Source organism: Mastomys coucha, unplaced genomic scaffold (genome assembly GCF_008632895.1).
Source record: "Mastomys coucha isolate ucsf_1 unplaced genomic scaffold, UCSF_Mcou_1 pScaffold1, whole genome shotgun sequence".
NCBI lineage: Eukaryota > Metazoa > Chordata > Mammalia > Rodentia > Muridae > Mastomys > Mastomys coucha.
In genome coordinates, this window is record NW_022196891.1 from 40613011 (window position 1) to 40628476 (window position 15466).

Sequence of the window (15466 nt, forward strand, 5' to 3'; positions counted from 1 at the left end):
GAGTATTTGTATTTAAATTAGGCTTTATTAATAGATAACAGATATATTGATACAGATGCTGTTACTTGATCTGGATACAAGGTGAATTAAGAACAAGCCTGACAAGTGGTGCCCTGACTCCCTCATTCACCAACAATTTACAGACATCTCACAAAACAGTAAAATAGCACAAGAGGCTCTGTAGGGGGAAATGACAGTCAGCCATAATAATTCAAAACTATGACACAACTGAGCTTTCTCCTAAAGTTGCTCTTTGCTAAATTACAAGGTTAAAAGTTATGAAAACATAACCAAAAAGTCCAAGGTTATTTTTCTAGGAAAAAAAAAGTGCTACTAGGAGAATATTTTGAAAAGGCTTACTTAAAATACTTTGGTTTGTGCTTTAGTGGCTGAAAACTTAGCTTACTACCTAGCAAAAATCTCAAGTTTCACAATTTAAAATTTTGAAATAGCATCTAGGTCTATTTTTAAAATCTCCAAAACATCAATACAAATTATTTTTTTAAATAGTCCAAAGTGCTTCTGTAAGCGTTAGAAAGCCTTTTCTAAACAACCAGTGGTTCTTGGACTTAGTGCTAAAACAAATGCTCTTCATCCTCCAAGAAGCCACACCTTTGTTCTCAGGGGTTTCAAAACCTCAAAATATCTACTCTCTTCATTCATGCTTCTTGGTTTTGCTAAAAAGAGCCCAGTACTGACAGAGTGCCATTTCCCATAGAAAAGGGCTTATTGACTTGAGATGTCAAATTCATATTAAAAACACTCAGTTACTCTACCACAGGATATTCGTTTTGATTTATTTTAAAAGTTTTAGGAGAAATGTTCCTACAAACAACCTTGACAAGAGAACTAGAAATGAGCTTTTCTTTTTCCTTTGAACATTTCTCTTTAGCCTAAAAGCCGAAGACCTTCTTGCAGTTAGTGGGCATTTCAAATATTTCAAAAGTAAACTGATCCTCTCCGCTACCATTCCCAAATTTCAAACTTTGATAACCGTGACCACTTTACTTAGGAGGAACATTTTTTCAGCTCCTCACACAAAAAGAAAATAAAAATGTTGGGGTGTTGCTGCCTGTACTATCTTATAAACTACAACTCTGTACTTTCAAATTTGCTCCAAAACCTAACCATTTCTCACTTTTCCACCAATATCACAGTAGCCTATACCTTTATTACTTGTCTAAATTACTGCAGTAGTTAAAGATTTGGTCTTTCTGGGTTTTCCCTTTTTAACTAAAGATGGCCTACTCTGTAACCAGTCAAAGGACTCTGAAATCACTTAAATATCACTCCTCTCAAAACCTCCGTAACAGCTTCTGCATTAAAGCCACGGCCAATGGATCTTACTCGATCCATTAAGACAGAGAATCTTGTTTCCTGCTGCTTCACTAAGCCCAGTGGCCTCCTTGTCAGTCCTTAAAATAGCAAATATGATCATAGCCGATGGCTTTGGAACGCTTTGCTATCTGGAATGCTTTCTTCTCATACATTCACAAGGGTAACTTCTTCATTTATTGAACAAATGTCAATTTATTTGCCTCTGGCTACCCATATAAAATGGTTAACTTTGGGCCAAGGATGTAGCTTAATGGCAAAACCCTCCCCTTGAGTGTACAAGGCCCTGGGTTTGATCCCTAGTGCTGTAAAATGGTTATCTCTGCTACTATTTTATTCCAAAATAATATTTCATCTGCTTCATTTTTTAATGCATTTGTGACAACAGTGAACAGTTGTTTAATGTCTATCTCGTCCCTCCCAGAGGGAGTGTGGCTAGTTTTTGTTCATTAGCATAGTACTTGTCACTGGCATAAATTAATGTTCAAATGAAGCATTTGCCTAGACCTATCTTTTCCTTCAATGTTTCCTGGAAACAAAGTTTTTCAACTATTGGAAATTTCCTCTAATAGTTTACATGTTGTGCCCAATACATCTTCTTCCATTTACTGGTTGGTTCTTCTTAGCCTCACTCAATAATGTATTTGTCTCCTAGAGGTTGTGTGACCTTTATGTATCTTTCAAGTTTTCCTTCTTAGTAAGTTACTAATCTGGTACCAACTCTGGCTAATATTTTAGTGGTTTTGCTTTGCTCTATAGAAAGCCTAGCCTACAAATTTTCTCAGATAACATTTGAAAAGTCAAACTGTCCGTCATCTCAACCAACAAGGCCTTTTTTGTTGCTCCTTTTTGGTCTACTTTCCTTTGTCTACTGGTTCCAACTTTGGTACAAAATATACCATGAAATATTCTAATCTGTAATAATCATGAACAAGAAGTGAATTATCTCTATTTTGTGGGCTGATGGACTGCTAACCAGCTAGTTGTCAATTAAAATATAACAAAACCTTCCGTTTTCCTACTATTTCAAGACTTGTGTTCCCCATGCATAATGAAATTGAGCTCCCAATGAGACCCAGAAAAGCACACTGGATGGTGTACTTCCAGTACACCTTGGCAGTACAATGTGGACACCAGCAGGTTTCCTCTAAGTCCATGATCTTTGAAAGACTCAAGAGTTTAGAGCCCCAAATCCATAGAGACCAAACAAACTGTAAACTTGTCCTTAGTGCCACCGTGACTTATCTAGTGAATAAGAAATATCACTGGCAGAAAGGCGGAAGTAGGTGAAAGCCTTTCCCAGAACACCACTGGTGTTTGAGACAAAAGATACCAACAAATGTGTGCAAAAGGGATAACCACAGGGTGACAAAATGCAAGAGACAAAAGATGGCAAATTCTGCAAAAATCCAAAAAGTTGTGGAGAAATACAAGTCCCTAATGAGTTGGACACTAGACCAAGAGGAAGAAAAGATGCTCGAATGTGTATTCAAGGCTTAAGCAATACAGTATCGCGAAGTCCATGGCTTGTTTCCTCTGTCAAGAAAAGGTAAGGTCACTTCTGGGAGGAACATGGGACAATGCTGGGTAGCAGCTGCATAATCAAGGAATTGGTAGGAAAGTGAGGACGGATTAGATGGGAAAAAAACTTGGCCACCAGAAACATAAGGCATACCAACCACTTCATGCTAACACGGAAAGAGACACATGAAGATTTAGATAAGAATCAGAATAGTATTTAACTAACCTCACTGTCAGAAAAGAAGGTTGGTGTCATCTTATGTTCTTATTCCAAGTCTAGAACAAATGGAGTAAACAAGCAGCTCAAAGAAGTCAAAGCAAAGTGCTCCAGAATCTGAACTTTCCCTCCCATCAGTATATTCAAGGACACCTTTCTTCTAGCACCCAGCAGTCAACTCTCAACTCTTCAAGCTAGTCATTGTAAAAGAGATACATTTTAAAAAAATGACTTTGGTACTGGTATCCCTACTCAATCTCCCCTTCTCTTCCCTCAGAGCCAACTTTAGAGAAGCTTTGAGTGTGCAGAAGTGCCATCTTCTCACTCCCACGGGTTCTTTTCCATGATTTATCCTTTGTACAAGTTGGATTCTACATGTTGTCAACTCACACCATCCTAACAAATGAATCCAAGTCCCTGGACTGCTTCTAATTCCACCAAAACCACCTAAATCAATCAATCAATCAATCAATCAATACATGAATGAAAGAATCAATCTAACTTTTATTCTCTACACATTTGCAATTAGCAACTAAATGTTGCTAGAGAAAAAGCACATCAGAGGTCTACTTAGCTCCCAAATTCATTCTACTATATTTCTCTTTTAAGTAAAAATTCTCAAATAACTTCTACTAAAAACCCAACATCAACTTCCTTTATCCTTAAACTACTTTAAAGCTCAATTTATTTTATCTGTGATTCTATGTTTGTTTCTGTAATGGGTTATCCATTTAAAATAAAAATATAATACCTAAAAATGAAGCATTTCAAACGTTTTACTGCCAAAACTACCAGAAATATAATGATGCTGAAAACAACTTAATGAGCCATAAGGCTCACTTTTACATTTCAGTGATCAGTCCTGAGAAAACTTTCAAACTGCTCTACTTCAAGAACATGTGTATTATCCGGCAAATGAAATTAAAAAAAAAAAAAAAAGGCACCATCACAGAAGGCAGTTATCTAAGAACACATACCATGCTTTACCATAGTGAACCTACTGTGTTCTCTCCTAGAAATTCACTGGCAAAGGAAGCAGAGTCCAATAAAATATCAAAACGTAACATAATCTCTCAGATGTTTTCAGCTTCAGTGGGTGACCTCAGCTCTATGTTCAGTATTCTTCAAATAAGCATGAAATACAAATTATAGATTCTGGGACAAAGGTTATGCAGGTAACCATTAGACAGACTTCAGAGCTACTTGATTAAGTTTTCTATAGTCATTTACAAAAATGCTGTTCGGCTTTTCAATTCACCCTAAAGGCTGATCATTATACACTTAAGTAAAAAAATAACTTATTTTGGAAAATGTTAAAGGAAAAAGCGTACCTACCAACATACTGTTTATTATTAATATGTATACCTCTAAGCCTTAAAAAAAAAAAATAACCCAACAGCACAGTCACTTTCTGTTTTAGTTACAAAGGCATGGATCTAAAGGCAGAGACCGAAGAAAACAGAAGTTCATATTTATTGAGCATTTATGAAGAACACAAAAATTAAATTTAAATATGGCCCATTAAGTCCTTCATTAGAAAACTGTCCTATCAGATTCACATGTTATTTCTGGCATTGCCAATATGACAATGTTAATTATTTGATCATATGGGAATGTGGTGTTGAAATTTATGTTAAAATCAGGATATTTATATGTAAAATACTGGGATATAGTTTTAATACTATTATAATAACAAGAAATTTGACATACTTCAATTATAAGTTCAATAAGCCATAAAACCTGCTGCCTTAATGAAGAATTCTAGGAATTACTTATTAACTGAAAAAAAGAGACTAACAGGATTTAACCCATTGGTTCCAAAAAGTAAACATCTTTATTTCCTGAACAGAAATACTATGCCTGACAAATCCCACTGAGTCACTTTACATAAAGACAACATCCCAAACTGACAATACTTCTGCCTTCTTGGTAGATATACATTGGGTATGTACACACACATACACACACACACACACACACACACACACACACATACACTCTCACTCTCTCTCCTCTCTCTCTCTTCTCTTCTCTCTCTCTCTCTCTCTCTCTCTCTCTCTCTCTCTCTCTCTCTCTCTCACTTTTGTTTTATTTGGAGTCTTTTGGGGGAAATTAAGGGATGGTAGGTATATTCCAAGATTAACTGTAAACTGTTCTATATAAAATAAAGCCCACAATTCAAAAAGTTCCCAAAATGAAATGAGTATGGGAACATTTTATCAGATAACAGAGGCTTCAAAGTAAGATCCATTCAGGAACTGCTCTGCTTCACAAACTTAATGATTAAGCAAGCTGTTACAGTGGAAGGGAATAAGGTTACCTATTCAGAAATCTAACCCAAGTTGGAGGTTAAGTAGCTTTACTTACATTTAAAATAGAAACAAAATTTAACAGCATACAAAATACTTGGAAGGAACGTTTGCTTAATTTTGACATATTATAATCCCATCTTTATAATTTTGGCACAAAACTAGTTGTATCCACAAATTTTATTCATATAAAAATCCTTACTGCATTTCAGTATAAGGCAATTTATAACTTCCAAGATACTCTTATGAACAGTTCCTAACACACAACCCCAAGAACATCAATGATCTGAAAGCATAATTAATCTACTGTGTACTTATTAAAAATATTTATACAGCTACTGTACATTTTCAATTTTTCTTTAGTTGTTCTGCCAACATGTTAGTGCAGAAACTATGTTAGTGCCAACATATCCTTCTACACATGGCCATGAATACACCAATAAATTTAGCACCTAATTTAAATCCCTAATCAAATTCTCTAAGTCAAGATTAGTCAATTCTCCATTTTACTATAAAATTAAAGAGCATCGCCATGTGAAAATAAAACACAAGTGGTTAAGTTCGGTAATTTCAAAGTGAATCTAATTTAAATTTCATTCATTTGAAAAACACCACCAGCTTTTCAGTTAAAACCAAATTTCTACAGATTTTACCTTATTTTTTTTTCCCTCAACATTCTACATGAATTTGAACTCAACAGAAAGGCAGTTCTTTCGACTTGAATGTGCGTACATATATGAGCACTCACACTCATGCTTTAAGAACTTTCCCTGGGGTAGGGAAGCAAAAACAAACTTCTCTAGTTTAGCTATGTATTCTAATAATTTCACAATTCATGGTTCGGAATCTGAGTGGACGAAGTGCTTGCCTAGAATGCAGATGACTCTGGGATTATTCTCAAGCCAACAAATAACAATAAAACAAACAAAACCCAATTTAATTTAAAGACACCTTCTAAATGGATAATTCTGACCACCTTCAGTAACTACTGTATTATAGTATTGTAAGATACTGTAAAATGTCAAAACATCTTGCATAGCTTATCAGTGTAAGAAATAATCCCTGCCCACTTTAAAAAAAAAAAAAAAAGAACACTGTCATCACTTTGTATTAAGAGTCACAGAAATTTTTATTTAGGTAAAAATCTCTTCAATGCTTATTAAATAGTGAATCTTCTTTAGGTGAAAACATTTTTATGTAAACTAACTCATACTATGCCTTTCTTTTCATAATTAAATTGTATCCTACTCTGCATAGCAAAGAAAATAATAGTTCCTTGAACTTAAAAGCCTCGAGGTTTTCTTTAGCATGAATTACTTATTCCTGTATAAGCTGCCATTCTGCCTCTGCTAAAAAATACTTAGTAAAGCAATAAGCAAACAGGAAACAAACTGTAAGCTATAATACTAATTAATAATAAAATATATTAAATGTTGTTTAAATATTAAACAGCAAAATACTCCTTAAATAAATAAGATTTGAATTTGTCATTAGGGGATATAGGCCAATATCACCAATGTAAGAGATGGTCTAGAGCAAAGAGTGGCCTCGAAAAATAAATCCACACACACACAAAACATACATAAATGAAAAGAGGAGAAACCAAGATCTTTAATGCTGGCACTACTTCCAATAACAATGTAAATAGGTGAATCTTACCCCTTTCTCAAAAAAATTTTTTTCTGAAAAACTTTTGAAAATTATTAGTATTTTTAAATGTCTCCAAATGGTGAGCTTCTGTTTAAAAACTACATAATTTTTCTTACTGTTACTTAGGAGATTATAAATAACAGAGAACCTTTCTTTAAGTAAAGCTGGCAGGAGTACCTCCATCAATAAATTATAGGAAGCTGAACTTAGTAATGTGTACTTCATTTTTATTAAATTATCTATTTCTTCACATGCCCTAGAATTGTATATTCTCAAATTGTAAGATCAAATAAAGTCAAAACTGTGTTAACAGTCTTATGCTGAAAATATACCATCCATTTACACATATAACTAACTACTGAATGCCTGAATGTGCAAAGCACCGGATAGGTGCTGCTGTACAACTGAGTCACAAGACAATAATGACTGACCGACTGGGAGAGCACAGTGGATGTTTTTCATCACTTCCTTTTTCATGTTATTTTTATAATTACCCACTAAAAATTCACAAATCACTTAATAGTCCACAATGTTGAGATTAAATATTTTAAAATTTATGTCCATGTCTATGTATAGGTAACGAAAGAAAGACTATATATAATACAGAAGGAAGAAGAGCTACTAAGAAGAGGTGAGGTAGAAAAAGAGAAAGAAAGATATATGTGAAAGCAAAGAAAAAAATGGAGGCAAGAGAGCTGGGGCTAGGAAAAGAACAATGAAAGATGACATGGATCCCTTAAAATGCTACCATAAAATTCATTACCTTGCTATATTGAAAAAAATTATTTTTAAATCTTAAAAATAAAACAAGACATCCTAGTACACACAAAGGATCTGACTTCCAGATGCATGTAAAGCACAGCCCAAGCTTTACTGATGCTAAAGATGATACCCACAAAGCACATTTAAAATAGAGAATAAACCGTGTACAAAGGATTAATTTTAACCAAAATCAGCTATCAATCAAACTTCAGTTATTAAGAACAAATACCAAACATCTTTATGAAAAGGTAGTAGGTAGTTCATGTCTTTTGCAGTAGTCCTACCAAGTAATGTTACATTAAAGTATTACAGGTTTGAGTTGCTTAATATTTCACTTGAAGGAAGTTTATTCAATACATAATTTAAGAAAAATTTTATGCTGAGAAGTTCTGTGAACAAAGTGAGTTTTCTTTTATCATCAAGAAAAGAATGCAAGAATGGGAAACTGTGGACAGAACCTACTAAAACTACAAAAGTACTGAAGCCATTGAAAACATTAGCTGCTTTTCTTCTGGAGAGCCCCCTGGATTCCATCTGAATAAATGACTTCCCATTTTTACTGATAATGGACTTTGTTAGAAGTTAAAAAAATAAATAATAATTGTTTTTCATCTTTATGATAGCATTAAGTTCTAAAGAGGCTAAGTAAATGAATCTATTTATTTACTAAGTAAAAAAAAATTACTAAGTAAATAAATTTACCTGAATAAAAGCAAGAGCTAAATGTTTTTACTGTGCTCCCCCAATTGGATAACCTAAGAGATAGTCACTGCGGAACCAAGATACAAGGTAGAGAGTCAAAAAGAACTCCAATGATAAAATCAGTTTCAAGGAATGAACATTCCTTAAGTAGTAAAAGACAAAACCAGGACTCAAGGAATATGGTCATTCATTGCAGCTTGGATGCAATACTCTGTCTAAGGTAGAGGAATAGTAAAATATTTTACTAAGTTAAAATATAGGTTTTATATTTTATACCACATTGAACACACACACATAAAAATACCAGTGTTTTTATCTTGTTTCTGTTCAGACACGTAAGCAAATGTGTTCTTTGGTGCCTGGGAATTTATCAATATTTAGGGATAATGGAAGATAAGAAGTCCCAAGTTGACATGTGTACAAAGACTCAAAATCTTATCGCATATAAAATAAGAATCATAGTCAGACTTAGAAGAGGTTCAAGTTACACTGTAACTACGCTGACACATACTCATTCCCCCAAATCATACTTTACCTTCCCAAGTAAAAATCACTTCAATCTATTTCACTTTAATCTTTGTTATTTTTTTAAGATTTCTTTTCAAGTGGAAACACATCCCAGATAGAAATATATCACTTTAAGTTTAAAATCATCAAAGTCAACAAAGAGAATGTACATTCATTAAATGTATTCATTTACAAAAGAAATCTTGAGAAGGCTGAACAGTTCAACCGAAACTGAAGACTTGTTCTTGATTTTTCATTATTCCTTTTTCAACATGAGTTAGTATAGACATAGTATACACACAGGCTGACTTTCAACTGATTTAATAGTTATTTCCCTTCGATAGGGTTTTGAAGTTCTATAGTCTAAAATTTAATACCATCATGACAGTACTTTCCAGTAAAAGGAACCACAGAGCAATGAAAAATCAGAAGCAAGATGGCTTGAAGAGCCTAATAAGTCCTAAATATACACACATTTATAACCTCTATTTATTTCTAAAGAAACAAATTTTAAGTAATGCTAATTTAACCAATAGAGAAAAACTTCTATCAAAATATACAATTTCCATTACAGACTAGAAGGCTAATATTAAAAAAATAGTTGTAAGCCAAAAAAGTTTGCTTGTATGGATGAGAGGCATTGCCCCTTTGAAGCACACAGCGTCAAACAGGGTCTTATAAAAGACTAGTCTGTGTCTTTCTTCATTTACAAGTTCTTCATGAATTCATAAAGCTTGGTTTCAGTCTGTAGATCAAGCTATATCCATGCTTCTTAATCCAAGTCTTCAGAAAAGGAGGAATTAAATGATTCAGAATCTCAAGTGGGATTTATGCTTTACCATGTATCTGGGGAAAAAAATACAACAGTGGGTCATGATGATAACACAAATTTTAAATTTTTTAAAATATTACATGTAAAAAGGGGTGACTTCTTTTTCATAATTTAAAATTATTATAGAGGACAAAATACTGGTTTTATTAAACTGGAAACTTGAGTCTGTAACTTCTGAAAACTAGTAAGCAAAAGAATAATATTTCTCATTAAATTCTAGAACCTACCAGCTTATTGGAAGTATATTTGTCTTTACACACTATCAGTTACAGCTATAAAGTTACCTCATGACTTTCAGAAAAACGCATGAAATGAACTATCAAACAAGCTATAGTTTCAGAGAACAAAACAGCAATTGACTCCATATATTATGATAATTTGCCATTCTTATGTTTGCAAATTATAGAAGTTATTAGAAAGAACTCAATTAATTCATATAAATATAACAGTAATTCAAATAAACGTAAAAGTTAAATTCCTTTCACGAGCTTTCAGTCTGCAAAGCTCAAGGGTCACCTGACTCCAGGTTCTCTGAACAGACAGAAAATGAAGTGCGGAAGGTCAAACAGTTCATGAGCGCAAGGTCCCACTCTTTGTCTTGCCACCCTGAGTTTACTGTGCCTTCTAACAAACAGGCTCTAAACTTGTTCTACATTTACATATAGTCAATAAATCCAAGTATTTTCTCAATCATCAGTTATGTTGGCATCAAATCAGACAATGTTCAACGCAAGGAATTACAGAATACAGCTCATAACTTTAAAGTTTTTTTAAGAAAAATAAATAAAATTCAACTTTATATTTTCACTGTTTACCTTTTCTCATTAATAGTCTGAAATATGATTTATAAGAAAAATCACTATAATAAAGTATATGTGAGTATATTTTAGAATCATAATTACCTATCCAATGTTTCCCAGAAACGTAAGAAAACTGGTCTATCCAAATGACGTTTATGATAGCTGAGTTCTAATACTGTTACATCCCATTTTTGAACATTTGGATCTAGACGAACTTCATCATACTTGAGATGGAAGGCTTTAACTATATGGAGAACAGGGAGAAAAAAACAGCATTCTTATTAAAACTATAGCCAAAATTATGGAAATACTTTATTGAAAGAAAGTATATATAAACACAAATACTAAAAGAAACAAAAATTCCAATCTCTCTATTACCAACTGAAGCTACACTAGCATTGTAAGCAGTGATCTGTGAAACAGCGAAAATGGTATATCCTTGTGAAATTACTAGGGCAGTGAAACTAACAGGACTCAAATGCTACTAAGATTTTTGTCACCAATACATAGTTTCAGGTAATTCAGAAAGAAACCTCAATTGAAAAGTCCATAAGACTGACACAGAGACAAGTCTATGGAAGCATTTTCTTGATTAATGACTGATGAGACCCAGTCAAGCGTGGGTAGTGCTATCCCTAGGCAGGCTGAGTAAGCCACAAAAAGCAAGCCAAGAAGTAGCTTTCCTCCACGGTTCCTACCTATGCTCCAACTCGGTTTCTGCCTCTCAATAATAAACTGCAATCAGAACATAGAAGTCTCTGTATTTGTCAGGCTCTGGCAGGATGCTCGCAGCCAACCATTGGACTGAGCATGGGGTCTCCAATGGAGGAGTTTAAGAGAAAGGACTGAAGGCGCTGAAGGGGTTTGCAACCCATAGAAAGAACAACAGTATTAACCAACCAGATCCCTCCAGAGCTCCCAGGGACTAAACCAAAGAGTACACATAGAGGGACCCATGGCTCCAGCCGCATATGTAGCAAAGGACGGCCTAGTTGGTCATCAATGGGAAGAGAGAGGCCTTTGGTCCTGTGAAGGCTCTATGCCCCAGTGTAGGGGAATGCCAGGGCAGGGAAGTGGGACTGGGTGGGAGGGGGCACACCCTCACAGAAGCAGGGAGGAGGATGGGACCGGGGGTTTCCAGAGGGGAAACTGGGAAAGGAGGATAACATATGAAATGTAAATAACTAAAATACCCCCCCCAAAAAGAACACAGAAGTCAAATAAACTCTTTCCTCCCCCACTGTCTTTGGGTATGTATTTTGTCATAGCAATAAAAAGCAAACTAATATAATTTGGTTTAAAAAAAGATAGAGAAAAAAAAACTTTGTGATAAAAATAGCTAAAATCTAGTTAAGTAAATACAGTACTTACATATAAAGTGAACTATTTTATGTGGTAAGAGTACAGCACTAACCAACATAACTCTCCATCTTCAAAGAATATATATTCTAGTAGCCACTAAATAGGCAACATCCAAATAGTGGAAGTGAGCATATTGGTGTTTTTGTTTCCCTTGACATAACATCTCATTTATATAACCTAATCTCACCCCAAATTCACAGCAATCTTCCTACCTCAGTTTCTTTCTCAAATGCCAAGAATACAGGCATGAGACACCATGTCTACCTCATACACTGCCTTCTGACATTAATAATTAGTCAAAGTTCAATTCTTCAAAGGAATTTAAATGAATAGATGGAAGAGACAATAAATATTATTTTAAAGCTATTTCCTTTAAAGAATAAAATTTACTATATGCAAATTTAACTAAAAGATTTCATTAACTAGGGATTCTGTGTTACAGATTTAAAAAACCCATTTTCAATTGTGTCACATACGTAAACAATTTTTGAGCATTTTAAAAATTATGAAATTACCACATTAAAATAAATTAACATTTTAAGATACTTTTCAATCTGCTTGCTACAGTCCTTGCTGTTTTAATCTGTCAACTGGTTTGCTCTAAATTGCTGCTTAAACTACATATAAAGGGGTTGCTGAGATGGTTCAGTCAGTACCAGTGTTTACCATAAGAACCCACACACAGATAAAAATTCAGGTCTAGTACTTTGTGTCTCTAGCCCTAAAGCTGGGGGGCAGAGAAAGTCAGATCCCTGAAGCTCACTGGTCAGCCAGTCCAACCAGAATGATGAACTAAAGGTTGGTTCAATGGTAAACCTTGTCTCAGAAAATGAAGTGAAGGCTCAGCAGTTAGAGGTACTTCCTGCACAGGCCTAACAACTGAGTTTGATCCCTAGAACCCTCAGTGGAAGAAGAGAACCTCTACTCTCTAGAAGAAGCTGTGAGACCTCATGAGTCAAAGCCTTTGTGGAAACATACATACATACCAATTCTTTGTCTCTCCATACAAAATATACACACACATACATACAAAATATACACACACCCCCAACACACATACACACAATTTAAAACAAAACAACCCAAACAACAACAAGAACAACAACAAACAACATAAAAGTAAGGAGTAGCCGGGCAATGGTGGTGCACGTCTTTAATCCCAGAACTTGGGAGGCAGAGGCAGGCGGATTTCTGAGTTCGAGGCCAGCCTGGTCTACAGAGTGAGTTCCAGGACAGCCAGAGCTACACAGAGAAACCCTGTCACAAAAAAACAAAAAGAAAAAGAAAATAAAAGTAAGGAGTTAAATACCTGATATGAAATATCTGGCCTCCACCTATAAACTCACTTACACGTGCATATGTGTATACCCACCTGAACACGTACATACATTCCCACTAAATACATACTAAGTTATATTTAAATAAAACCATTCACCCTAATTTACCTAAATCTCTTTAATAATTAATAATTTTTTGTTACTTACTTTTGATTTAGACTTTTTAAATTAAAGTTGGTAACAGTAAAAAACAAACTAAGGTTTTCTTCATCAGACAGAATATTTTATTGCAGATACCAATAATACAAAGCAAATACGCCAGCATATTACCATAAAATATATTTGTGACTCAGAAAAGTCAGCTTCCTAAGTGTCTTCGAGTACAAACAAAGGAAGTCATATAGTGACATAAAGAATGAAAAAAAGCTTCAGTATGAAGCGAAATGTTCTTCCTTTTGAAGAACAGATACAATAACAGTCAGATTATGACGATGGGATATTGTAGAGATTTGAAAAATATAATAGTAACCAGCAAGAATTTGAAGAAATATCATGAAAATATCTTGAGGAATGGGACTGGAGAGATGACATGGAGGTCGAGAACATAGCTGCTTTATCTAGAGGACCTAGGTTCTAGACCTAGTACCAAAATGGCAACTCATAAACATTTTGTAAACTCTACCTCCAGGGAATCCATTGTCCTCTCCTGGCTGCCAAGGGCAGAAGACACACATTGGTACACATATATAAATGAAGGCAAAATACCAATATACATTAAAAAAAATTTAAAACTTTTTAAAATCTTGAAAACTAAATATATAATGTTTGTCTTAGAATGCAAAAAGTCAAGAATTTAATCCCAGCATTCCAAAAAAGCAGAAAAAAGGGAAAAGACTGTTAATCAAAAAAAGTATGTAACTACTCAGCTACTCAAAATGTAAGATATTTCAAGCTACAAATTAAAATTCATTGTACTTTTGAAACATTTTATTTGGAAACTATATAACTCATTTTATATATAAGTCTGGTATCTTGCTGAATTTTGATTGTCATAATTGTGCAATATTAAGTTACTCTTTACTACAGCCCATGTAAATGTCCTCCAAACTCTTAGGTTTGTCTTATGTTATACAAGTAATTAAATTGTCTACTTTGTGCATTATGGTGTGGAAAAGAGTAGAGCTCCTAAAACCTGAGAAAAGCACTGTGATCCATAATTTATCAACTTGAAGCAAAATACAATCACCTCAAAAGAGTCTTTTTTGTTTGTTTTTTTGGTTTTTCGAGACAGGGTTTCTCTGTATAGCCCTGGCTGTCCTGGAACTCACTCTGTAGACCAGGCTTGGCCTCGAACTCAGAAATCTTTCTCCTTTGCCTCCCAAGTGCTGGGATTAAAGGCGTGCGCCACCACCGCCCAGCTCTTTTTTCTTTTTTTAGCCTACAGCACCAGGTATTCCCAGGCAGTCTCCCATCCAAGTACTAACCAGGCCCGACCCTGCTCAAAAGAGTCTTAATGAGGGATTTTTCTACATTGTGTTGGCATGTAAGCATGTCTATGGCAGACTTCATTATTAAGTTAGCTGATGTGGAAAGAGGCAGCCCACTAGGGGCAGTACCACTCCCTAGGCAATAGATCTTAAACTGTCTAAGAGTAAAAAATCTGTGGTGAGCACAAGTAAGCAAGCAAGTTGAGCACAGATGCACTCATTTCTTTCTGCTTATGACTGTGGTATATGATATGGCTAGTTAAATGAAGGTTCTGCCATGACCTCCCCACAATGATGAACTGTAACCCAAAATTGTAAGCTGAAATAAACACATTTTCTTCCTAAGCTGCGTTTTTTTAATGTATTTTATTTCTGAAACACAAATGACACTAGGAGAAGCACTAAGAGCTAAAGGACAATATAGTCCTAAGTTTCTGGCTTAGGTAGATCACTGAAAAAACTACACTAGGGATAAAAAGTTTAGGTTAAAGAGAGTAAGACTCATATTCCATCAGAATATTAACAAGTATTTATCAGGCAGTAAGTCAGATAATGTCACAATCTTGAGTTAAAAGACACAATTTTATAAAGTGGGGAGAGATAAAAATTGAAAATGTGGCCAGCCTGATCTACAGAGTGAGTACCAGGACAGCCAGGGCTACTCAGAGAAACCTTGCCTCGAAAAACCAAAAACCAAAAACCAAA

The 15466-nt window shown here is 34.7% G+C and overlaps 1 protein-coding gene across 1 annotated transcript in view; it reads right to left on the bottom strand.

Moving 5' to 3' along the window:
* Nucleotides 1–4527: 4527 nt before the first annotated feature.
* The window catches only part of Cdc73 (cell division cycle 73), a 102104-nt gene continuing 91165 nt past the window's right edge, over nucleotides 4528–15466 (bottom strand). The window contains exons 16-17 of the mRNA XM_031384296.1: nucleotides 10738–10879; nucleotides 4528–9849 (exon numbers count right to left, since the gene is read on the bottom strand). Of these exons, the coding sequence (XP_031240156.1) occupies nucleotides 9813–9849; nucleotides 10738–10879 (179 nt within the window). The 3' untranslated portion in view covers nucleotides 4528–9812. The remainder of the gene's footprint in view (nucleotides 9850–10737; nucleotides 10880–15466) is intronic.